Genomic DNA, 26457 nt, shown 5'->3' on the forward strand with positions numbered 1-26457 from the left:
CCAATGAGATATTTCAAAACTGTTTGACGCAATCACAATTGAGCGGCGTCCGCCAATCGAAGTAGACGAACAGATAGCGTAAAGTTGAGTCGTTTGTTATTTATCCTCCCCCTTTGAAAGTTTATGAAAAAGAGGGATCCCAAGACAAGGCCGGTCACGTGTTTGTACACACGAGCAGCGATTGGTGTAAACGATAAGAGAAGGCGTGGCCAAGGCGGCGGCGTGGGTTCGCTTGAGTGACACAATTATAACAAGTTGGAACTGGCGACTGAAGGGGAAGTTTGTGATATCGTTACATTGACACTTAACGGAAAAAAACAAAATCAGCATTGTTGTTTAACGTGCCTAACTGGGTGTTGGGAAAAGCGAGAAGGATTTGTGTGGAAGACAATGTGAAAAGAGGGCTGTTTTGAGGAGAGTCTTTTCCTGAACGGATTTTGGCATCTGCTCATTTTGCGTTTGGGACCCGCACAGAGGTGCTGAGGGACGGCGAGCTGATACATTAATCCGGTGGCGTGGCTCTGCTGCTTCTTTTGGACTCTTCCATGAAATCGTGGGGAGTGTCAGTGGCCTCTGCAGCCTGCACCGCTGCTGCCGCTGCTGCTGCTCGGAGTCTCGGCGATGATGATGAGGAAAAGAAAATGGCGGCGCGGAAAGCGAGTGAAAGCGAAGAGGACTTTCCAAAGCTCACAGCTGAAGAAAGGGAATGCTTGGCCGGCGTTGACAGGTTAGATAAATCTTTTGTTCGAACTAGTTTTGATCGTTGTTTTTAAAAAAGTGACACGTTCCTGTGCAGAAGTCGTTAAAAATCAATTGAAGTAAGAGAACCGCCTCTGTGTTGTCCTCTGCTCTTGCAGTTCACTGTTTGGATTTCAGAGGCTTCATGAAGATGGCGCCAGAACGAAGGCCTTGCTGTTAAAGGTAATGTTAGCTATACGCACACAGAACGACCTGGAGCTGGCACTCATCTTTTAGCACCGTACCTTCATTTCGGCTCCACATCACAGACTTTTAATTTAATTTAGAAGCGAAAATATCGTTTTAGCCTAACTATATATCTATATAGTTATATTTACACATGTGTATATATATTTAACGGTACTTTTTTTTTTCCTGCACTGAACTAGATAATTTTCAAGGGGTCGTGCTTGTGATTATTTGTAGTTTTCCTGGCTGGTCTACGAAGCGTTTAGCCTTTGCATATTCCATAAACCTGCACCAGTAAACTAGTTAATTGAAGATTGGTGGGTAATTTAAGGGAAATGTATTTCTCCTGCGTTGTCATTTTGCTTTCTCTGAGCTAGTTGTGTCGCTTTGTTAAGTACTGCTGCTGATAGCATGTGGTGGGCGCGAGATGTGTTAGCCACATATTAATCAGTTAACTATGTGGCAACCGGCTTTTAGCTAGCAGGCTTGACGTTGTTGCTTTTCTTCCGAATCGTTATTAACGAGTATTAGGTGTAATAACAGTGTTATAGCTCAACTTGGTGTTCTAGTTAGCGACCCCGGTTAATGTGCAGGTTTAGGACGGACTCGCTAACCTACTAAACCTGGTTAGTTTGCCAGCAAATAACCCGGTTTAAGCCACCGAGCTTGGCTGCAGTGTTCGTGTAACCTATATAACTATCGAAAAGCTTTCACTCTGACGCACAAATTTTATTTCGCGTTCCTTTTTAGCATGTAGACCGCTCCCTTTTTGGGACTACTTCGATAACTACCTTGCTAGCTGGATGCTAGCTCAGTATTTGAATGCGCCATATTACGTGTTTTTGTGTCGGGTGGTGTTCGGCTAAACGATTTCAAAATAAACGAACATGTATATTTTCTGAAGTGGCTGTGCTGGCACTGTTAGCTAGCCAACCTGGTCAGGGATTAGATTCCTAAATGCCTGCTCGGTATTTAAGAATAATCATAAAAACAAACTGCACTATCTGGGAATCCAAGCCCTTGTTTGTTTAGTGAGCTGGCACTCAGGGTTTTCACTTAGCATACGACGTACCTATAACTTAATGGATCTACATAACTGGATTGTAAAGGGGGAAAAAAGATCTTGGACATACTGGCGTCTCTCTCTCTCTCCTTTTTTTCCCTTTTTTTCTTTTTGTTTTTCTCTGAGTGCAGGCCCAATTCAGGGAGGTTGCGTGCACACAGTTGTCAGCTTGGTCTCGGAAAAAAAAAAATCTCATTTCTAACCCTGTTTCAGTTTTAGTCAGGTTAGTCTGTGCCTCTGATTTATGGAGGCCTGTCAGCTTGCATTGCCTGGTTTCCCAAAAACCTTGTACAATAATAATAAATGCATGTGTTGGTACAAAAGCTCCACGGCCTGGGAATCTCAGTTCACGCGTGACTTTTGGTGCATTGCATAAGCAACGCAAAATCAACTTTAAGCACTCTTCATATGATTAGGGGTCTTGCGGTTCTTAATGTGATATATGATCTAGTTATAAAATGGTTGTATTGATGACGCTAATGATGATGATAACTCAAGCCAGTGCTGAAAATCGTGGGAAATATTTATTCTGATATCTTTGTACAAGTCTATTTGCGCATCCTTGTGTATGCGTGTATATAAAATGAATCCCAAAGGAAACAAAAAGCTCAATTCTCCTAATCGTTGTTCTTTCTGCAGGATATGGTTTCCAGACAAGTAAGATTGTTTATTAATAATGATTGAATTGCGTGGGATTAGCGATCTCTGTATGAATGGGAGATTTCATGATGGTTTTCAAACTGAAAATTTCATGTCTGTTACATGTCCATCATTTTAATATCAACAAAGGATTTTAAGCTTTGTTATAACTTTGTTGTAATGTTGGTGATGCACAGGCGCATGATTATTAGGTCACATCACTGTTAGATGTATGTAGGCTGTACCTGTGCTACGAACTCTGTTGTCTTGAACCCCTGGAAGCACTACTTCTCTGACAAATCTTTTTAAATATTTTTTTTTGTCTTTCATTTTAAACTCTATAGACTTCATCTAGCACCTGGAGTTACTTATATTGATTTTTATAGAAGGTAAAATACGGTGTAATTGCTCCAGAAAAGTGCTGTTTGGTGAAGAAAAAAATTGACGTGGTGGATTTGGGTGGGAATAAAATCAGAGATGCTTTTGGTAATAATTACATGACCCTACCTCCCTATTTATTTATTTTTAAGTTTGGGATTAAAACTAATCCAACCCTAATAGAAAAATATTTTTGATGACTTCTCCATTAAAATCCCATTAATACGTTGTCATTATTAATCATGTCATTATAAACAGAGCATGACGTCAGGATCAGATTAATTTAAATTTTTTTAGCTTTGCCATAACAAGATGTACATACATTATGACTGGGAAGCCACTACAGCTTGTGCCAATTACAGTGGCCCCCATTGTACCCAATCTGCATGTCTTTGGACTGGGGAGGAAACCGGAGCACCCGGAGGAAACCCACGCAGAGATGGCGAGAACATGCGAAATCCACACAGAAAGGCCTCCGTCGGCCATGAGGTTCGAAGCTGGAACCTTCTTGTTGTGAGGCGACAGTGCTAACCACTGCACCGCCGTGCCACCCCCGGAAATATAGCCGGAATTTGACAGTTTTGTTATCGCCAGCAAATTTCCAGCATTGGGCCTGAATATGAACGTTGGGACCAACGAACAGGCCCAATCAGAGACGATTGAAGAATAGTGGTGTGGCTTTCTACACTCCATGACACCCCAACAAAGTCTAGCATGTCAGAATTTTCCTATTTTTTCGCTTGTTTTGATTCCTACGACGTGTTCACGCCCAGCTCTTCTGAACCCATGATCGACAGTTTCTTGACCCTCCTCCCCATTGACCTGCAAGGATGTCAGTGATGATTGGTTGAGCTCAGGCTTGTAGTGTTGCCAGTCTCCTGACTAAGACACAGCACCATTGATTGCCTAATCTGACATGGTGACCATTGGTGAAAGACAAAAGTATTGTGTGGTCTGTTCCTGGCATCAGACTGAAATGCATTTAATTGCTGTTTTTGAAACAATCCCTGGTAAGGTAACCATCTGATCATTCAATATGATCAAAGTATCAACCCTAATACAGAGGTCAACTTCTGCCAAATGCTTGAAGAAATCCCAAAGATCACCCAAGCTCGGACAACATGGAGCTGTTGCTAAATAAATAACAAGACAATGATGTGCATAGCTAATCTCAAAGGTTTTATCACTATTTCTATCCTTTGGCTCCGTTTGGTGCTCATGGGTCAGGTAAGCAGCTTGCACCTACAGAAAAATACTGCTCTTAGTCCCATAATACATGGCATATTTGGTTCATTTACTGCATTTCGGTTGACTTAAGGGTTGAATTGCTTTCTCACTGAAATCAAACTGGCTGAAGTTCGCATGGAAATGGACTGAACCCACCTCATTCAGAAAATCTGAGACTAGTTATTTGAATGATTTGTGTTCTCACCATTTGTAATTTAATTAAATGCCTCAGAAATATGTATTTTGGTTCTTGTCAGTCTCAATGTCTTTTGGTCCATTCCCCATAATGTAGTATTTTTGTTTTTAAAACCACTTGATTTTATGAGACATGCTCGTGTACTTGGGTGGTGTGAGCTTGGTTTTCTCAAAACATCATGCAGTGATGATCATGGTGCAGCTATGTGCAGGAAAGCTTAACCCCTTAATCTAACAGAATTGCTTTGTAAACTAGTAATCAGATTCTGCTCATTGCACAGGTGACATGGAAAAGAATTTGCTCTAACTGCATTGTAGGATGTGGGGTGGGGGGAACTGGATGTCAGTTTTCATCCGAGGTAAGAGCATAGCTCAGTGCAGGGTTTTCTGTGCACACAGTTGTTTACTCAGTCTCAGAAATATCACTTGCCTTAAGATCATGAGTCAATCCCAGTACAACAAGGTCCCTTCTCTGTAAAGGTACAACAAGTATGTGTGGGCATGCAGTGAGTGGCATTCACGTATTTGCTTGCGTATCTTATGTAAATCTGTAGGATTAAAAGCAATATCCACTAGATGGCATGTCGGAGGCAAAAAAATCTGTCCATCTGCTTTCTGCTGCCAAGTAGAGCTGTAATGTTTATCGATTTTATGCACAAAAATGTTACACTCTGATAAGCTCCATTTCTCTTTAATTTTTTTTGTTGTTGTAACTTTAGTACTCTAATGATCTAGAATTGTACACAAGTATGCAATTTCAGCCATGCCGATACTTTGCTTAATCAGTTTTGGACGCAGTGTCACATGGCGTTATAGTGCCTCAAATATTTACACTGGTATTGTACACGTGCTGCAACAAACAACCACAGAGAACACGAGCGGCCATCTTTTGTATCTCTGGTTTAAACAGGTGAACTCCTCAGTGTGCATGGACGTGTCAAACTAGCTCATATGCCGATAACCCAAGGGAGTTGTGTCTGCACTAAAATTTTGTATCCTCAAAGTACAGATACAATCCCAAATCATAAAGTTGGGACAGTATGGAAAATGCAAATTAAAAAAGCAGTGACTTTTATTTCTTTGCCCACAGTATGAGCCCAAGATATTTCACGTTCTTTTATTTTATTTATTTTTTCAGGTAAACTTTATTTAAAATGTGCATCCATTCCTGTGTTTCAGGCCTGCAACATATTGCAAAAAAAGTTGGAATGGGGGCAATTTAGGGCTAGTAATGAGGTAAAACAATGATGTGACTTGAAACGGTTAATGTCAACAGGTGATTTTGTAATTATGATTTGGTACAAAATCAGTATCCTGGAAAAGCATAGTCTTTGAGGAGCGTAGGTGGGCAGAGGAGCTCCAGTTTGTCAACAAATGTGCAAGGGGAAAATGATTTTGTTTTTAGAAAGCTAGGAAGGAATTGGGGATATTTCGCACTCTACAGTGCATAACATTAAATGATTAAGGAATCTGGAGGCATTTTGGTGCATCAGGGGCGCAAGACTAAGCTGAACACCAGTTATCTCCGATCCCTCAGACGGAACTGAATCAAGAACCGTCATTCCTCTATAGCTGCTATAACCACGTAGGCTCGGGGTTACTTTGGCAAACCTATTGAGCACTGCAATACAGAGTTACATCCACAAATGTCAGTTAAACTTTACTGTGCAAAAAGGAAGCCTTATGTTAACTGTGTCCAGAAGCACTGTCCTCTTCTCTGGGCTCAGAGGCATCTGGGATGGAACATCGCACAGTGGAGATGTTTGTGGCCAGACGAATCAGTATTCCAGGTCTTTTTTTTTTTTTTTGGAAGAAATGGATGCTGTGTGCTCTGAACTAAAGATGAAAAAGACCATCCAGACGGTTACCAGCAACAAGTGCAAAAGCCAGGGTCTGCTGTGGTATTGGGTTGATGTCCGTGCCCTTGGTAAAGGTAACCTACGCTTCTGTGACGACAGCATTAATACAGAAAAGTAGCCCAAGAGTTTGCAGCAACATTTGTTGCCTTCAAGACAGCATCTTTTCCAGGGATATTTCAACAAGACAATGCAAAACCACATTCTGCACGCATTACAAAGGCATAGCTGTGGAAGAAGAGGGTGCCTGTCCCCAATGGAGAACGTGTGGCAAATGTTGAAATGGAAAATGACAATAGTGGCTCCTTAAGACCTGTTTGCAGGCAGAATGGGACAAAAGAACACCTGAAACACTTCACCACTTGGTGTCTTCAGTCCCTAAACGTCTTAAGTGTTGCGAGAAGGAATGGTAACATTTTATAAAGTGGTACTGTAATCCCCCCCCCCCCCCCCCCCCCCCCCCCCAAAAAAAATGTGTTGCAAGAATAAGAATGCAATAATGTTAATTTTGGGGGAAAGTTATAAAATTCAAGAGGTAGAACATTAAATAATGTGCTGTTATTGTTTTGAGTGCAATACAGGTCAAAGTTTATTTACAAATCATTGTTTTCAGTTTTAACTTCACTTTCAACATGCCATCCCATCCCAACTTTTTCTGATTTTGGGTTGTATGAAAATACCTTTTAAATGGAATCAAATGGAGTCAATACAGTGTCAAATATTTACAGGTGTGAAGAGTTTTTGTGAAGCCTAAGCACAATTTACAGAGACATGAATATTTGTGTACAAAAATCAACTACTGCAGGATCTCTGTACACCCCCTCAAATATGTAGCATCATGTGTTTTTGGCCCTGTAAGTTTATACTGGAAACGTTTAATTTGATAAAATGTGCACATGATAAAACTATGCTGTGTGATTTTTAAGGTGTGATTTGGTATTAACAGGCCCGAAGTGTTTTAAAGAAAACCTTCCCCACATCATTACACAACTACACCAGTCTGGACTGTTGATGCTAGACAGGTTGGGTTCATGGATTCATGTCGCTGGCACCAAATTCTGACCCTATCATCTGTGTACACCTCAGCAGAAATGGAGATTCATCAGACCAGGCTACGTTTTTCCAGTCTACACCTGTCCAGTTTTGCTGAACCTGTGCCCACTGCAGCCTTACCTTTCTGTTCTTGGCTGACAGAAGTGGGAACCCAGTGTGGTCTTCTGCTGTTGAAGCCCATCTGTCTCAACTTTTAATGTGTTTGTCCATTTTGAAATGCTTTTCTGCTCACCACAGTGGTACAGGGTGGTTGAGTTCTTGTAGCCTTTGTCAACTCAAACCAGTGTGGCCATTCTTGGTTCTCCATGGCCATTCTTGACAAGTCATTTGTCTGCTTAACTGTTGCTCACTGGATGGTTCGGTGTGGGGTTTGGGTTTAATTGTGTAGTTCTTGAGTAAACTCTAGAGATTCAAAATCCCTGGAGATCAGCAATTGTACTCAAACCAGACTGTCTGGCACCAACAATCACGCCATGGTCAAAAGCATTGAAACCAAAACTTTCCCCGTTCTGATGGTTGATGTGAATAATACCTGAAGCTGCTGGCCAGTATCTGCATGATTGTTATACATGGCACTGTTGCCATGCGATTGGCTGATAGATCATTGTATGAATGAGTTAGGTGTTCCTAATAAAGTGTTCTGTGAGTGTATAATGAGATCCAATATCATGATGAATGAATCAGTGATGGGCCAATGAAAATGTTACAGAAGCCTGGATAGGCCATTAAATTTTTAATCCCTGTGCACAATCTAGTACAATATGCCCAGTTTGGTTTAACTTTGATCCAGGATGTTACATTGGTATCAGTCGTAATACTAGTACAGCCTTTATCTACTTTTTGTTCTAAGGTCTTTAGTTTAATAACACACTCAGTGCATTTACATACACATCCAAATCGAGCTACTGTCGGTAATCGAGCTAAGGGTCCCAGCAGGGGTGCCAGAGAAATCCAATCCTACATGCACACAAGGAAATCGAGCTATTGTGTGCGGTACATTGTGCACCCGAGCCACAGGTGGCGCTACACGCCCCATCGTGTTGGTACACTTCCGGTTGTCATCATGAAGAAGAGCTATTCAAGAGTATAAACAAAGTTATCAGTTCCATGTTCGTTCGTTCGTTCTCCTTGTTCCTCCTGACCTCTTCTGCTGCTTGCTACTACTACTGTTGTCATGCCGACCGAGGCTGTTGTGTTTCCCGCTTGTGGTCTCGTCACTCGTCACTTCTGGAAGGGGCAGTGCTGAAGTAAGTAGCTCGACTACGTAGCTCGATAGGGTTTACATGCACTAAGTAGCTCGGCTACAATCACATAACCTAGGTCGCGTAGCTCGATTACGAGAAATCCAGTTCGGTTCGATTTCAGCCGAGCTAAGGTGTTTCCATGGCATTTAGAATTTCGATTTCAGTCGAGCTACGGCAGAAATTCGATTTTCTCTATGTGCATGTAAACACACTGACTGTTCCCTTTTTGTTTTATTTCTACTCTTTGCACAGAAAAGTTTGATTTTATTTGAAATGGTTGTGGTTGTAGTTCAGACTCTGAATTCGACACAAATGAAAGAAAAATGTATAGATGTGTGACGGGGGGAAGCTGATTAAAGCACTGGGCCACCTTGAGCCACCAGAACAGCCTCAGTTGTGCTTAGAACTGTACTAGGGAGATGAACACCATTCTTCAGTTGGTGTTTTTGATGAGTGGTGTGTAGCGTTTTGTCTACCATGTTATTCCCTCAAGTGGCCGGAGGGGTTGAGATGGTGTGTGCGTGTGTTTTTATAAATGCATATTATTTAGAGAGTCATGTCTGATAGATGGAGGTGGAGTCATCCTGGAAGAGATCACTCCCATCAGGACAGATGTTTCGTCATAGGCTAAAGGTGATCAACGAGAATAACATTTTGATTCACAGTGACTGCCCCCTAAGGGGATAAGTGCACACAAGCCAGCAAACTTAAATGCTCCCCATAGCATAACAGAGCTATCTGTCATTTTCATGTACTTCAGCCCATTTGTGCAACACCAATACCAAATAAATTGGGATGTTGTGTAAAATACAAAGGAAAAACTGAATACAATGATTTGCAAATCCTCTTTGACCTACAGGTGCATCTAAAAAGAAAAAAACCCAGAATATTGTGGTCCCCCCCCCCCCCCCCCCCGAAAGGAAACCTTTCATATTCTATATCTATTACATGTAAACTGAAATTTCAGGCCTTTTTTGTTTTAATTTTGCTGATTATGGCTTGTGTGTGGTGTTTTTTGGAGAACCTGATGGGTCTACCAATCAACTTTTGCTGACTTAATGAAGAGAAGGACTAAAGTATCGGAGTTATGGATAAATTATGGCATGTTTTATGTATGAGGTCAAATGATGCGTTAATATGGGATTAGTGGATGCAAACATGATTGATCAAATTAACTTAAATCACAGTAGGTTTTGATGTCCTATGACAATTTTAATGAATCTGAGCCAGATTTGTTACTATGTCATTATGTGCTTAAATCTATTCTACACAAGATTGGTTAGTGAAGGCCAGTATTTTAAGTGTACCTACCTGCTGAATGTCGGCAGATTGGGTCCTACTGAAAGGTTTTGAAAACTCAAGTATTACTTGTTCCTAAATTCTGGCATGTGCTTTAAAGGAACAGTCCACCGTATTTCCATAATGAAATATGCTCTTAGCTGAATTGAGACGAGATGCTCCGTACCTGTCCGAGCCTTGCGCGACCTCCCAGTCAGTCAGACGTAGTCAGACGCGCTGTCACTCCTGTTAGCAATGTAGCTAGGCTCAGCATGGCCAATGGTATTTTTTGGGGCTGTAGTTAGATGCGACCAAACTCTTCCACGTTTTTCCTGTTTACATAGGTTTATATGACCAGTGATATGAAACAAGTTCAGTTACACAAATTGAAACGTAGCGATTTTCTATGCTATGGAAAGTCCGCACTATAATGACAGGCGTACTAACACCTTCTGCACGCTTCGGCAGCGCATTGATATCTGAGCTCCGTATCAGTGCACTGCCGAAGCGTGCAGAAGGTGTTAGTACGCCTGTCATTATAGTGTCGGACTTTCCATAGCATAGAAAATCGCTACGTTTCAATTTGTGTAACTGAACTTGTTTCATATCACTGGTCATATAAACCTATGTAAAACAGGAAAAACGTGGAAGAGTTTGGTCGCATCTAACTACAGCCCCAAAAAATACCATTGGCCATGCTGAGCCTAGCTACATTGCTAACAGGAGTGACAGCGCGTCTGACTACGTCTGACTGACTGGGAGGTCGCGCAAAGCTCGGACAGGTACGGAGCATCTCGTCTCAATTCAGATAAGAGCATATTTCATTATGGAAGTACGGTGGACTGTTCCTTTAAGCCAAGTGTATTCAAGCCACAATGAATAGTACATGAATGTCAGAAGGGACACTCAATGAAGAAACTTGTGTAAAAATGCTTTCCAATCATTATGGCAAAATAACTTCTTTTGCAGTTTACATGAGTGTTCGTACAAACATCAAAATGCTTGTGTATGATTTTGGTAAAAATGTGTATGGCACATGTTGCACAAATTTGGAAATGACCAAAGAATTTTTCTGTGGTGAAGGATTTTAATTTTGGTGGTAAACACATGCATTTTTACATCTTTTTCCAGGCCATTCGCTGCTATGATGCCTACATCTTGAAATCTGAAGGAAAAGTTGAACCTGAGGTGTTTTGCCAGTTAGGCCATTTCAACCTCTTGCTAGACAATTACCCTAAAGGTGAGTCAATATTAAGGTGTGCGTTTTTTTTTTTTTTTTTTTTTTTAAACCTATTTTATTATTCTCACCCACACATGACCCCGGCTGCTCTGCTTGAATGTAAAGTTCTATGCGGTATTTTTAAATTGAGTCAGCATCACTAATTACCTTCAAATTTCTCTCTCTTAAAGCATTATCTGCATACCAGAGGTACTACAGTTTACAGTCAGACTACTGGAAGGTGAGACACATTCTGGAAAACTTCATTCACAGCTTTTTGTTTCTGTGGTTTATTTTAGTTCCTGGACTAGATGCATGTTGGTGCTAGTCAGAGTTTTGTGTGGGAAGGCAAGCACTCGGGGATGCCATAGAGTGCTCCTGATGACCATTTTCTAGATTTCCAGTGATTCAGGCTTGGTTGGCTGTTGACAAACTGAACGTGAGCTGTGCTAGCTCTCACACTGTAGATCACTTGTAGGTTTTCTCACTTGTACCTTATTTGAGTAAGCTCAAGTCTGAACATTGCGGTGTGTTGCTTCCTTGTGCTGTCCAGCAAGACTGAAACTGTCTATTTATTGTTTTCTCAACTAGATTGATTTGATTGATCAGATCCAGCATGTAAAATCAATCATTCTTTTAATTTGCACATGTACCATATCGGTGGCTAAAGCCCAGCTCCTAAATAAATTATTTTTCCTCTGGTTTGTAGCCTTTTCTCTTCTGTGTGATTGATGCAAGTGGTATGGTTTGGCTTGAGCTCAGTACTGTATGTCTACTGAGTCTGAAATGGCGCTTGCCGTGTCTACTTCTCCTGCCAATGGTACCCTGTGTTCCTTGCTGCATAAGACTGTGCTGGAAACAAAGTATGTGTACTTGATGAACTGCGGTACTGAATAGGGCCTGACTGATAAGGGAATTTTGGCACTGATGATGAAGGAAAAAGGTCTGTGATTTCCAATAAGCGAAATTATTGGTCAATACCCACCCCTCTTAATTTGAATAGAAATCTTATTAAAATATTATGAATAGTACAAAAATAGTCAGGCAGACCTTAATGTACACTGAAACATTTTGAACTATGGACACAACAATTATTTTAATGAGGCCAGTATACATACATAACTGTTTGTCTGTCTAGAAACATGCACATTTAAGTGTTTTCAAGGTATAACCTACTCAATTAGAAAAACGTTTAATCCTTCAAATATAGCATACTAGTGCATCTCAAACATTTTAGAATATTGTGTATATATAATTCAAAAAGCTAAACTTTTCATTACCTATAACATGAAATATTTCAAGCCTTTTAATTTTGATTATGGCTTATAGCTCATGAAAATCAGAAATACAGTATCTCAAATTATTAGAATATTTCCCAAAGATCAAACAGAAAAGGATTTACAATACAGAAATGTCCAACTTCAGAAAAGTATGTACATTTATACACTCAATAGTTGGTTGGGGCTCCATTACCACAAATTACTGCATCAGTGTGGTGTGGCATGGAGGTGATCAGCCTGTGGCACTGCTGATGTGTTATAGAAGCCCAGGTTGCTTTGATAGCAGCCTTCAACCCATCTGTATTTTTGAGTCGGGTGTTTCTCATCTTCCTCTTGATGGTACCCCAGAGATTCTCTATGGGTTTCAGATCAGGTGAGTTGACTGGCCAGTCAAATACAGTAATACTAAATGGTTTGCTGACCATGATGGTAGTTTTGGCACTGTGGCCAGGTGCCACGTCCTGCTGGGAAAGGAAATCAGCATCTCCATAAAGCTTGTCAGCAGATGGAAGCATGAAGTCTCCTGGTAGACGGCTGTGTTGACTTTGGACTTGATAAAACAGTGGACCAACACCAGTAGATGACATGGCACCCCAAATCATCAGACTGTGGAAACTTCACACTGGACTTCAAACACCTTGGATTCTGTCTCCCCCCACTCTTCCTCCAGACTTTAGGACCTTGATTTCCGAATGAAGTGCAAAATATACTTTTCATCTGAACAGAGGACTTTGGACCACTGAGCAAAGTCCAGTTCTTTCTCTCCTTAGACCAGGTAAGACACTTCTGACATTGTCTACGGTTCAGGAGTGGCTTGATATTAGGATCGTGACAGTTGTAGCCCCTTTCCTGAAGATGTCTGTACGTGGTGGCTCTTGATGAACTGACACCAGCCTCAGTCTGTTCCTTGTGTGCTCTCCCAAGTCCTTGCATCGACTTTTCTTGACAATTTTCTCAAGGCTGTGGTCATCCCTGTTGCTTGTGCACCTTTTCCAGCCAGCCTTTTCAGCAATGACCTCCTGTGGCTTACCCTTCTTGTGGAGGGTGTCGATGACCATCTTCTGGACAACTGTCAAGTCAGCAGTCTTCCCCATGATTGTGGTTGTGTAGTGAACTAGACTGAGAGATACAAGGTATTTATACTGCTTTACTCGATCTTGAAATGTGGCAATATTTTGAGGGTTTTTTTTGGGGGGGGGGTCCCCTTGGCCATAATTATCAAAATAGAAAAATGCTTGAAATATTTTAGTTTGTTTTAATGTGTAGAATATAATTTATTTTTTAATGATTGATGGAAAATATTGAACTTCTTAATGAGATTCTGATTGAGATGCAGTAGTGTATGTAATGTTAATGTAAATAACTAAATGACTTGACTGTATCTATGTAGGAACTGTACAAAAAACTAATTTCAGTTCACACTAGATACAGTTTGTACATGTATGCCATTTATGTCTACAACTGAAGCTGAGTTTATTTTTAAATTGCTGAATTTCATCTGTGTGACATGCCTTTACTACTCTGGCAATACCTTGGAATGCTACAAATCACAATCAGCTGACCCAAGCAGTGGTGTTGCAGTGTGCCCTCTGGTGGACAAACTATGCAACAACTAATATTGAGAGTCCATCTTCTGCGCCCCCTCCTTTTTTTTTTTTTTTTTTAAATTGTTTCTGATTTTTTTTCAAAACTGATGCCAATTTATCAGCAACTGGCTCATATTGGCTGATATCAACACGTCAATTCATTGGTCAGACTCTGTTGCAGAGTTGGTGGTGGCATGAGTTGAAGTGATTTTCAGAGAGAATTCAGGGTTGCATAATGCACACTCAGTATGTCTCAGTAGCAATGAGTGACTGTTATTAAATAAACTGAACCGGATTTTGTGTAGTGGTGTCAACACTAGTTGCACTGGACAACAAACACATGTCCTTAATTACCTGAAAATCCTTTGTGAAGTCTCCTTCTCCCCTCACCTCACCCAGAGTACAATCATTGGTTGTTTTGTAATATGTTATGGAGACAAAAATATTGTTAATGTATTCTTGCTGATGGTTAAAGTACCATGTAAAGAGTGTCTGTGTGTGTATAAAAGTGGACGGTGCCCACATGTTCACTCCCATTCTATAGAAATGAAGCCAGAATACATTCCTTATGTCAAATTTGCCACCAGTCTGTGCAGTAGAGACTTTCTTGAGTTTGTACAGTAGGCCTGCTCCTTTCCAGAATGCTGTAGAATGTGCTCATGGTGGAAATCAGTCTTGCATCTATCCAGAGAGCTTAAATAATTTCATCTGGACATATTTTGTTATTATGGATGTGTTTTAAGGACCTCTTCACTTGGACAGGAACTGGATATTTGCTGACATTAACCGTGGTTTCAGGAAGAGCACCTGGTTAGCAGCAGTCGGCAGTACATGGACAGTCAATATCTATATTAAGTTTTTAAGGCATTGCCTAAAAGTGGAGCTCTGGATGAGTGTATGAACAAAATATTTGCTAGGGCACAAAACCAACCTGAATAGAATATTCTAGCATATGAACCCTCCAATTATGTAGTGTATTTTGCATTAATAAATTGCTGCCTTGTTTGACGGTGACAACAATAATGAGAGACACATCAGTTATAAATACGCATTTATTCCTTTCTTTGACACTGTGTGCCAGAAACAACACCACGACATTTATGTTGTGACTCTGCTGGATGCCTGGTGGACAGCAGTGAACCAGCGCTTTCGCTTTACATCATTATTATATAGTCACAATCGAATATCACAGTTATTCGGTTCCGTCTTTCATGTCCACGTGTGTTTGAGCTCGGAGCGCAGCCGCCGACTGCAATTACACCATTAGAACTAATTAGCATGCGGCTGTTCAGGATTAGAGTGCAATCATATAAGGAATCTAACACAGACTTTGTGAAAGCCTTGTATTTTGTATTGCTTTTCTGGTTTTGACCCCGTTTGTTTTTGGACTGTAAGTATTATTACCTCTGATATCCTGTCTGTGCCTCACTTGATCACTGCCTGTTTATTGACTCTGTCTTCATTTTGGATCCGTTTGCTAGCATGCTTTCAATAAAACTCTTCCTGCACAGACATTCGTCCACCGCCCTTACATGACTAAAACTGTCCAACAAGCTCGTGGACTAATAAAACTTTTTAGTTTTTATGACTTTGTGAATATTTTCCATAAAATGTATTTAAATCCCATATTTTTGAAAAAATAAATTAAAAAATGGGCTAGATAAGTCATCTATCTTATCTAAACGATATAAATTTCGTTGTCTGGTGGTCAACGGGCAGCACGGTGGTGTCGGGGTTAGCACGGTCGCCTCACAGCAAGAAGGTTCTGGGTTCGAGTTCGGCAGCTCACAAGGGGCCTTTCTGTGTGGAGTTTGCATGTTCTCCCTGTGTCGGCGTGGGTTTCCTCCGGGTGCTCTAGCAGGCCTTTCAATTACATGAAACCTGCGATGGATAACTTCGTAGGCGCCCAAATTAAAAAGGCGCCCAAATTAAGGTCAAGCACCCAAAATGTGCTATCAAAAGTAAAAACAAAAAAAAAAAAACCAAACAAATGCTGATTAAATAAACTTGGCTGCATTAAAACCCAATATCTTGGCGTTCTTCTTTAAAAACACTGAGAATTAGCATGTATTGCTCATAATTGATGCGAAATCCGCACCATTCCCATGTTGTTCCGGGTTCATCGAACTAGCCGTAAGCTTCGCGCAGAGCACGAATTCTCCAACGGCGATCGGCACCCCATGATTTTGTGGAGGAGCGAGACTTGCGTATCAATGACCAGAGCGGGATTTCCACATTAGGTAAAGCTGCTCCCCCCCTTTCTTTTATATTGTTTTATGGCGGCTGGCAAACAGCTTTTAGGTGCATTACCGCCACCTTCTGGACTGGAGTGTGAACCAGAATGTTTATTACCCTATTGTGCTAAATTCTAATAAGTCCTGTATCATTTTTTAAAACCTAAAAATAGCCCTATAATCCCACATTATCTGACCTCAACTGCAATATCTCTGATACCTAGTGCCATATGATTTAAATCGGGTAAAAGACTGAATAACCTTTTGTGTCACAGGTCTGCTACAGGTATGTCTCTTTGATGGCAACAGTGCATAACTTGCTTTTTCATTCACAGGCTCTCCTCAGGCCCCAACACAACTCTTAAATACTAACTAACTGTGTTCTAATTATTTTTGACATGTACGTCAAGAGGGATTAATGTTGCAGACATTTTGCAATAAAGGTAAAAATAATTCATAGATTTCTTTATTTATTCATAACTTTGTAGCTAAAAAAGCAGCAGCAGGTTTAAGCACTGGGAAAACAGCACTTTGCACGTGCAGAAAAGCCCAAATTACCCTGTATCATGACGGGAAAAAGTCCAAATTCAGAAATACAGGGTGTAGCCCAAATTATGTAATTGAAAGGCCTGTCTAGTTTTCCCCCCCGTAGTTCAAAGACATGCAGTTAGGTTGATGTGTGGCGGCCTTAGGCTGAGGTGCCCTTGAGCAAGGCATCATCCCCCCACCCCCCCCACCCCCAGCTGTTCCCTGGGTGCTGTTAGCATGGCTGCCCACTGCTCTGGTTAGGTGCGTGTGCTCATTGTTTGTGCGTGCGCATGCGTTCTCTGCTTCAGATGGGTTAAATGCAGAGAGGAATTTCACAAGTGTACACATGACGAATAAAGTTCTTCTTCTTTCAAGTGTTTAACGTGCATTGCCTGGCCGTGCATTGCCTGGCACTTATGGTTGGGTTCCCTGTGGTGGTACATGTTTGTACAGTCAAAGCCATCAAAAATCAGGTCTTTGCATTGATGTTATGTATGGGGCCCTGCTATGAATAGAAGAGCTCCACTATTATTTGGGACATCTACTGATCTGTCCATGTTATTGGTAGTGTACGAGCTCACTGACACATGGCTTTATGTGCAAATGTTAATACTGAAGTAATATTGCTAACATGGTGGTTATATACACTAGTGTGATGAGACTAGCACAATTAAACTACCCCCGTTTTTTTTTTTGCTGTTAAACTATTTTTGATGTTTCAAAAGTTTTTAATAGAGATGGCTAACAGTTTTGCATTAGTACATGTGTCCCATGAAAGTTCAAATAAGTGTGATGGTGAATTCTGTGGTGTGGTTGCCTTGATGGCTACAGCTGATCTCTTCCAGAAAAGCGGTTGATCATTTCCAAGTATAGCCATAGATGGACAGAGAAGTCCTTTTTTACGCAGTCTGTTCAAGGTGAAATTCTTATACTTTTTATTATGTTCTGTATAAAACGTCCGAACGGGGAACGGGAGTCTGTGGTGTTCTGCCTCTGAGCTGGAACAATTGGTAGTAACAGCCAGAATCAACGTCTGTGTAAAAGGGACCGGTAGCATGGTGGGACAGAGGTGACATTTTTGACTTTGACATTCTGAGACCAGCATGAATTCAAATGTCGACGGCATCCGTGGTTCGTGTGCCTTTCTGCCCTGAATCGCTTCCTACTTCACTTTCTCCTTCAAAATAATTCTGATCACACAAACATGGTGCTTGCACAAGTCTCTGCACTAGTCTCTTTCTCATTACCGTTCATTCTGATTCTCTCTTTAATAAATAAATAAACGGGCTCAAAAACGAGACACCCTCAGTGGCATTGTGGTGTAGTGGTTGGCACTGTTGCCTCATAGCAGAAAGGTTCTGGGTTTGAATCCCAGGGCTGACCAGGGCCTTTCTGTGTGGAGTTTGCATGTTCTCCCCATGTCTGCATGGGGTTCCTTTGGGTGCTCCAGTTTACCCCACAGCCCAAAGACGTGCAGATTAGGTAAAAATACCCAGCCACTGGGTTTGCACAAGCCAGTGCATACTTGGTGCCCGTTTCAAGTCCGGAAAGATTGGGGAGGGTTGTGTCAGGAGGGGCATCTGGTGGTGGTGTTAAAAATCTATGCCAAAGGGGTTGAAAATCAGTTGGGGCTTTACCCTGTATTCTTCCCCTGTCAAGGTGTGATGTATGCGACCAAATAAATAAAATTCTGAAAAATCTGCTTGGCTTGTGCTCTAAAGGGGGCAAACATGTTACATTGAGACTGTTACTTCCCTTAAACATGAATAAATTTAACACACATGATTACATGTTACATATGATGCTCGTTAACTTTGTGCTTGAAGAGTCAGGACATTCGGTTCGCCTGCTGTTATTTTTAAGCAACACTAGTACAATCAGGGTCTTCATATTTGACATGTAGGTGCGTTACCTGAGACGCCAATGCTCCATTGTAACACATCACGCCTCTGGTTGCAGAACACTAGTTTGCAATGTAAAAACACACAGGCGCAGCTTCATTTTACTGTAAATGACTAAAGCCGGAATACTGAGGTACCTTTACGCCAGTATTATGGAATGTCTGTGTAGAAAGGCCTATAGAGATCTTGCAGTCACGTGACCGGAATGTAAACAGCCGCCATCTTGTCGGTCAACAACACAGCTGAATATTGCTGCGCTCGTATACAAAATGGATCAATTTCAACCGACGGACTACACGGCTCATTTTTCTAATGAACAGATAACTAGATATATGTCTAAAATAAACGACCTACAGATTAGTGACCCTTATGGCTTACCGGACGTAGTTTTCACGACCGGGTCAGTGGATATTGAACTGCCAGAGGTGGAATACCCAGACATGTATAATTACCTCATTAACTTTCCCTCGCTGTTCAGTGGTGAAGCACTGCGTGCTTATAAATCTCTGGACAGTTATCTTTACAGAAATTCAGGATTTGTCAGCCGCCCTCAGATGTGGCATCTTGTAAACAAGAAAATAACAATCCTCATTGGATGGGTAAGTCACTTAAGTATTGAGTACTAGTACTGACACTAGATATATCAGTAGTATCTAGTATATCACTGACCAGCCAATTATAGAATAAGGTAATTCCAGCTGTAATTCCAAATCGTCCGTCTTGTTTACCATGGATCTGGCGTTGGAGAGGTAGAGGCAGCAGTGGAGATTTGAGTGGCTGTTTTCTCAGCTTAGTCAACAGGCCGGCTCTGCCTGCAGCCTCGCTTTTGCTTCCTCTCCCGATCGACGCCGCCTCCTTCGCCTGCCAGACCCGATAACAATCCACGGAGACCCCGCTGGTCTCGCTATCTCGTCCGGAATGTTGTGCATGCGATGGAAATCGCTACAAACCGTCATTTTCTGCTGGAAACCAATGTCCAGTAAGTCCATACGGTTGTAGTGGATATTGAAGTCCGGTACAGACGAACAACACGCAAAAATACACACAAAAAAACATAAAAAACCGTGCACAGGTAGGGAGAGCTTGTAGTCGCAGCCGTTGTAGTAGAATTGTATATAGTAGGGTTTTCCAGAAGAAAAGGTAGAAGCAGAAGTAGAACCAGAAGTAGAAGCAGAAGGCGGAAATATGGCGTTTGACCGATAAGATGGCGTCTGTTACAATCTGGATCGGCTGTGACGTCACATGCAAGATCTCTATAGGCTGACGGTGTATTGTGTTTTGCTGTAGGTGCTAGAACAAACACCTTCATACAAGCTGTGAGGTTTCGTCATTGCATCGTAATTAGGGATGGCGAAAACTAAAAAATCTTGACCAACCACCGAGCCTCATTAGCCGGTTAAAGTCGGTTAACCTAGGAGTTTAAATAGGGATGCAAATGGTGCGCCTTTTGGCGGATGCCGCCTTTTTCACGGCTGAATCGTGCAGATCCGATTTTTTTTTTTTTTTTTGGGGGGGGGCGTTAGTGTCTAAATAATTTCATCAGAGTAAATTCTGTATTAAAATTACTAAATAAGCAAATGCCGTTACAGTCCATGAAACACAGGAAGTATGAGAAGAAAACAGTAAATCAGAAAGCTGCGCACGTTTTCGCGGAAGCTGTGCAAACGTGCGCAGCTTTCTGATTTACTGTTTTCTTCTCATACTTCCTATGTTTCATGGACTGTAACGGCATTTGCTTATTTAGTAATTTTAATATAGAATTTACTCTGATGAAATTATTCAGACACTCCAACGCCCCCGCCCCCCAAAAAAAAAAATTGGATCTGCACGATTCAGCCGTGAAAAAGTTGGCATCTGCGCCTTTTAGTTTGTGTGGAGAGATATGATCTGCAATAACATGCATTGCTGGCTGCAGACCGAAACATACTTTCAGAATGCACTGGCCAAGGCAGGACTAAACTCAATGTGCCTTCTAATAATAATTAAAAAAAAAACAGAATAGTAATTTGTAAGCTAAAAAGCCTGTGTCGACACTTTTCGCCGAGTGGGGCGGGAGGGCGGGACATGACTGAATGGGTGTTTCTGATTTGTCAGCTGTCGTCCTTACACCACATGGTATGCCCCAAGCGTTTACAACACAGAATTCCAGGTTCTCCACTCCAAAATTGGCAGCTTCAAAACGACTGATATTTATTTATTTATTTATTTATTTATTTATTTTTAACCGACAACCAAAAAAAATTAACCGGTTGACGTTGATTCGGTCAACCATCGGTCAAACGGTCATCGGTTAACATCCCTAATCGTAATGTATCCAGACTTCACTGGCCTCTCCATTGGTGTGCCTCTTTACGAACATGTTGTTTTTAGTATTGTCAGACACTTATTATTATGAACATATAACCAGAAATCTTATCCCACAGAAAGAACAAATGGATGATTTGAGATCTTGGTTTATGTTTTACATTAAAAATTGAGTATTGAAAATTAAAGGAAATGAATATGTAACACTGACTTGTGTGGTTTTAAACGAACACTTAATACTATAAACATTTTTGAATAGGGTGTCAGTGTGAAATTTCAAACCTGTAGTACTGCAAGTCATTATTATTTAAGCTAATTTTACCTGCAAGAGCCATTATAGTTAAGATGAGAAGTGTAACCCTACATTTATTGGCTATAACTATCAACTGTATAGACCCCTTCGCATGTTTGTAAACAAACCGACCGTTGCCAGGATGCGCGTGCAGCCTGGACTCAAACAATGGCGCTGCCCATAGACCGGCATTATGAGCTGTCAGATTATGCCAAACAATTGTCGTTACAAGATCGAGAATGCTACATAAATAAGTTAACTCTGTGGACATCGCCTACCGGATCCGTATTTAATTAAAGAGTGGACGGACGATGTTAGTAAGTTCCCTGGTATACAATGGCCAGATATATACTCGTACCTTATTGACAAGACTTCAGTGTACACCCATGAAAAACTTCGTGCCTACAAGTCTTTAGACGCATATGATTGTTATGTGCGGGCATGTACAACTTGATTAACAATGGGACATTCATATTTTGTTTTAATCAAATTATGCCAGTGATGTGATGGCAATGTGGCTTTAGCTACAACAGCAAATACCAACACTAAACAGCAATTTGCAGGAGGTAATGGCATGAAAGGAATGATAGTGTAAAGAGTGCAGCTAAGAGAAATCAGAGCTGCGTAAAAAGCGAGAGGCAGAGAGCAGAAATGAAACTGAACGGGGCGGGAGCTAGGTTGGAGCAGTCAACGTAAGTTGGCATTTAGAGTGAGGGCACACAATTTTACCTTTCCATCCTTGCTTTAAAATTGTGATTTTCGGCATACACAAATAATGATGGCACAAAATCTGGACTGCTTGAGTCAAGCGAGACCTCTCCTACAAACAAAACTGCATGCAAAGCTAAGTTAACATGCTAACAATATTCATTACATTGTGTAACTATGACCCAGCTAATCAGACAAACGTTACCAAAGTATTTTGCTACATCAATAAACGAAGACTAGAAAGAATAAAAAAGAAAGATTTAATAAATAGCCTGATCTTACCTGTGATGAAGTGGGTGCTGCAAACCCTCACATTTTTGATAGTGCTTTCATCCCAGTCTACACGTTTGATGGCTTGTAGTCATAGACGTCGGCGATTTTTATTTATTATTTATTTATTTTTTTGGAATGGGTGAGATCCTGCTGGAATTCTGTACATTTTAACCCCATCACTGCTACGATTCTGACACCCGACAACACAACAACTAGGCATCGCTGAGTCTTTTTTGAGTCCAGGCTGCGCGCGCAATTTCCTCTTGCGTATGAATGACGTTTACTGCGAAGGGGTCTATAAAAAGACAGCACGTCATCTCTCTCTTTTTTGATTTATTTTTAAATAAAGTGAAGCCACCACAGGTCTAGTGCCCCTGCTGCTGCTGGTGATCTCTTTGTCTGTCTGTTATGGAAATGATGGAGGTTACCCAGGTTGTCGATGTCCACCCACTGACTGGCAGCGGTTTCTAAATCTTCACCGTTCAGTTCATTTATGTGTTGCAAATTGCAGAGGTCATTTATATTGTGCCATGGAGGAGGCGGGGGTTATAAAAAATAAAAAAAAAAACGCTGCAGCTGCCCTTGAGCTCGATGTCAAGTTTGGCAGTATCAGCAGTCATTTTGTCTTTTGGTGATCAAAGGATCGATATATTCTCGATAATTAATTATTAGTGATGGACACCTAAGTGAGGCTAGTTAAACCTTTTTTTTTTTATATGGCGTTAACACGTACTGTTAACTTGACTGCCAACTTGATTACTTTCTGTTCATCTTTGCTGGCAAGAGACGCGTAGGGCTCAGTGATGGGGTGTGGGGGTTTTATTTATTTTTAAAGTCTCCTGACACATCACTTAAAGCTCCTGGCAATGGTTTTATGCACATTTGAAACTTTTATATGTTAAAAAAAAAACTCTCTAATTTTCTTCTGGTCCCAAGAAGCATTGTTAATAAGTAATAATTAAAATAAGTTAATGCGGATCGGCGGCATGGTGGTGTAGTGGTTAGCGCTGTCGCCTCACAGCAAGAAGGTCTGGGTTCGAGCCCCGTGGCCGGCGAGGGCCTTTCTGTGTGGAGTTTGCATGTTCTCCCCGTGTCCGCGTGGGTTTCCTCCGGGTGCTCCGGTTTCCCCCACAGTCCAAAGACATGCAGGTTAGGTTAACTGGTGGCTCTAAATTGACCGTAGGTGTGAGTGTGAATGGTTGTCTGTGTCTATGTGTCAGCCCTGTGATGACCTGGTGACTTGTCCAGGGTGTACCCCGCCTTTTGCCCATAGTCAGCTGGGATAGGCTCCAGCTTGCCTGCGACCCTGTAGAAGGATAAAGCGGCTACAGATAATGAGATGAGATAATGCGGATCGTGGCGAATTTCTGTTCGGCTATTTTCGTAACCACTCGGCGCGTGACGTCATTTAAGCCAAACAAACCGCTTGAGTTGAGTCCACTTCCGTTTACTTAGATTGCCGTTCGGCTTGAGTGCAGACGTGCGTTCGGGAATTTCCAAAGAAAAACCATGCCTTATTGTTGTGCAGTGAACTGTAACGACGGGACCGGTTCAGGAAGAAGTTTCTACCTTTTTCTGAGAGAGAAGAGGCGGAGAGAGTGGATTGCCTTTTTCCGGAAGAGGGGGAGCGAGTGGATTGGCTTTTTCCGGAAGAGGAGAAGAGGGGGAGCGAGTGGGTTGGCTTTTTCCAAAAGAGGAGATGATGCGGAGAGAGTGGATTGTGCGCATTAAACAAAATCAAGCAGTCAAAGAAGAAACGGACCAGCAACGCTCAAGCAAAAAGGAGAAGATTGGAGGTAAACCTTTTTACTTTTGCTTGCAATTGACAAGTCAAGAATCCTGAGGGATCCTGTACATTCATTGTGGAAATGAGACAAAGGGATATTTCCTCGCTCAGAGTCAGCTATAAATAGTATAATGCCGCGGATGGCAGGCTAATGTGGCCTACCGGCGCACTGTCCAATAATCGTTACCTATATCCACTAGGGAGGGCGGTTTAAATACTCTTCAAAAGGGCTCTTATTTAGTATTATGAAGAAAGTAGGAATTTATCATAATTACCAGGATAAATCGTTTGGGCGCGAGTCTTGTTGAGGTCCGGGGTCACCGCGATCAGAGTCGGCTGAGTCACTGTCCGATTCCGAGGCTGCACGGTCAAACCAGTGAGCCACATTCACCGATTGCTTCGCAACGGCCATAGGTTCATACATGTATGGTTTCACCTCTCGATATTTAATTTGGAGAGTTCCTACTTCAAAATCGCTATCACTTTCAGACATTTTAGACAACCTCTCACGACCAAAGTCTGTGCACGTGTGCTCGGTTCACAGGTAAACGCAGAGCTGCTCCCAGTCTGTTTGGCTTAAATGACGTCATAACGACGGTCCCCTGGTGGTGAAAGTGCGCATAAGTGAGATGTAAACAAACCTTTGGAAATTGGGCAAAACAGTATATTTTAACTGTTTTATTCAATTTTAGGGTGCAAATTAGACACTAGGAAGATTGAATTGGCTTTTTGGGTCGTTCTTCTAGACAATAAAGTTGATATTCTTTGTTTCACCTCCGACTGTTGCTTATGACCTTTAAAGGCAGGGGACATGAACTTGGTTCATTATATGCGAAAGTTTGTCTCGAGATTTGTTTTTACCAACAGCCAGGAGCTGGGCTTTTTTTTTTTTTTTTAAATAGTGCATCAACTTTTAAAAATGACCCACCTCGTTGTCACGGGCAAGAGTAGCTCTTAAACCAGTCTCAAGCAGTCGAGAAACACAACTCTGATCACAAAAGCTGCAACTACTAGTCATACTACTAGACTTCACTACTACTACTCAAGCTTAACTACCAGTCACCTGTCTGAGTACAGAGCGAGGTGCATCACTAATCAGAGTTTCATGTGCATGACAACATGTTAAGAACATTCGCTAAAAACTCTCCAGTCCTCCTGTGTAAAGTAATTCCTTGTGTTTTATGCTTTTGAAGTGTCAGTGAATCTTGTTAAATTCTATGCAATGTGCTTCAGTTTTCTAAAAAAATTTTTTATAGACTTGGAAAAATTTGGGGAACTTTCAGTCAAATGTAACATGTATAGTGGAACGAGGCATTTTGCTCATGATGCCAATTTTAAACCTTTCTCGACTTGAAATGGTTATCTAACTGATTGCGAATTACAAAAAGGCATTTTGAGTCAGTACCATTTTTCTCGTGTTGAAAGTTCCTTTTTATATATAGTGTGTGTGTGTGTGTGTGTGTGTGTGTGTGTATATATTATCACACACACACACACACACACACACACACACACACACACACAAAAATATATATATACACACACACACACACACACACACACACACACACACTAGGGTTGTAACGATATGCGTATCGAAATCGCGATACGCAGAGCCACGATCCGTATCGCGATACAAGAAGGCAGAATCGCGGTACACCCTTTCAAACTTCTCCTCAGCCCAAAAACAGAGGCGCTTCCAAACTTCAATTTATGAATACTTTACTTTTTATTTAAAGTACATTTTAAACTTACTTAAATTACTTTTATTTTTTTATATCTATTAGTAAGTCGTTTTTTCGCCGACCTGCGACAGTCTTCTGCGAGTCACGCAACGTCCACACTCGCCACTGGCAGAGCATTCATTTCTTTTAAGCGGTCGCCATTCTGGTTGCGACGCGGGGAGCGAATCTGTAAACAAGCAGCTCATTGGCTGGCTAGGTGTGCCACAAGCCAATCACAATCACTTGACCGGAAAGGCATGCAGTGTTGCCAGATTGGGCAGGTTTAGGTGCTTTTTGGCTGGTTTTGAACATATTTTGGGGTGGAAAACGTTAGCAATATCTGGCACCACTGAAGGCATGTCTGCTTGGGCGGAAGCCTTCTGCGGCAGTTACATTTTGACACGCGAGCAATGTTTCACCATAAAAATTCCGTAATTTCCATCTGTTTTCCGCGATCACAGAAAATCATTGGCCCTATGAGAGTGAGACAGTGAGAGAGCCACCCCCCCAAAAAAAAATCTTAACGGATTTACACGATTTGGAAAAATGACTTTTTCAGAACCGAAAAAAACAGAGCTTCCGGCTCAGCAGTATTATTTTGAGAAATAAAACAATCTTTGGATATACATTTGTTCATTTTTGCATACATATTACTCATTCTCTGCAGTGGTCTGAATTATTTGTTATTAAATAGTTAATGTAAGTAAGTAAATGTTAATAAGTCAAATTTACTACTTTAAAAAAACATTTTTAAAAAAATCG

The 26457-nt window shown here is 41.4% G+C and overlaps 1 protein-coding gene across 2 annotated transcripts in view; it reads left to right on the forward strand.

Moving 5' to 3' along the window:
- The first annotated feature begins 223 nt into the window (after positions 1-223).
- The window catches only part of kdm6a (lysine (K)-specific demethylase 6A), a 75168-nt gene continuing 48934 nt past the window's right edge, over positions 224-26457 (forward strand). For both annotated transcript variants that reach the window (XM_060929838.1, XM_060929839.1), the window contains exons 1-4: positions 224-727; positions 858-921; positions 10992-11100; positions 11271-11320. In XM_060929838.1, the coding sequence (XP_060785821.1) occupies positions 546-727; positions 858-921; positions 10992-11100; positions 11271-11320 (405 nt within the window). In that variant the 5' untranslated portion in view covers positions 224-545. The remainder of the gene's footprint in view (positions 728-857; positions 922-10991; positions 11101-11270; positions 11321-26457) is intronic.

The sequence above is a fragment of the Neoarius graeffei genome, chromosome 9 (genome assembly GCF_027579695.1).
Source record: "Neoarius graeffei isolate fNeoGra1 chromosome 9, fNeoGra1.pri, whole genome shotgun sequence".
NCBI lineage: Eukaryota > Metazoa > Chordata > Actinopteri > Siluriformes > Ariidae > Neoarius > Neoarius graeffei.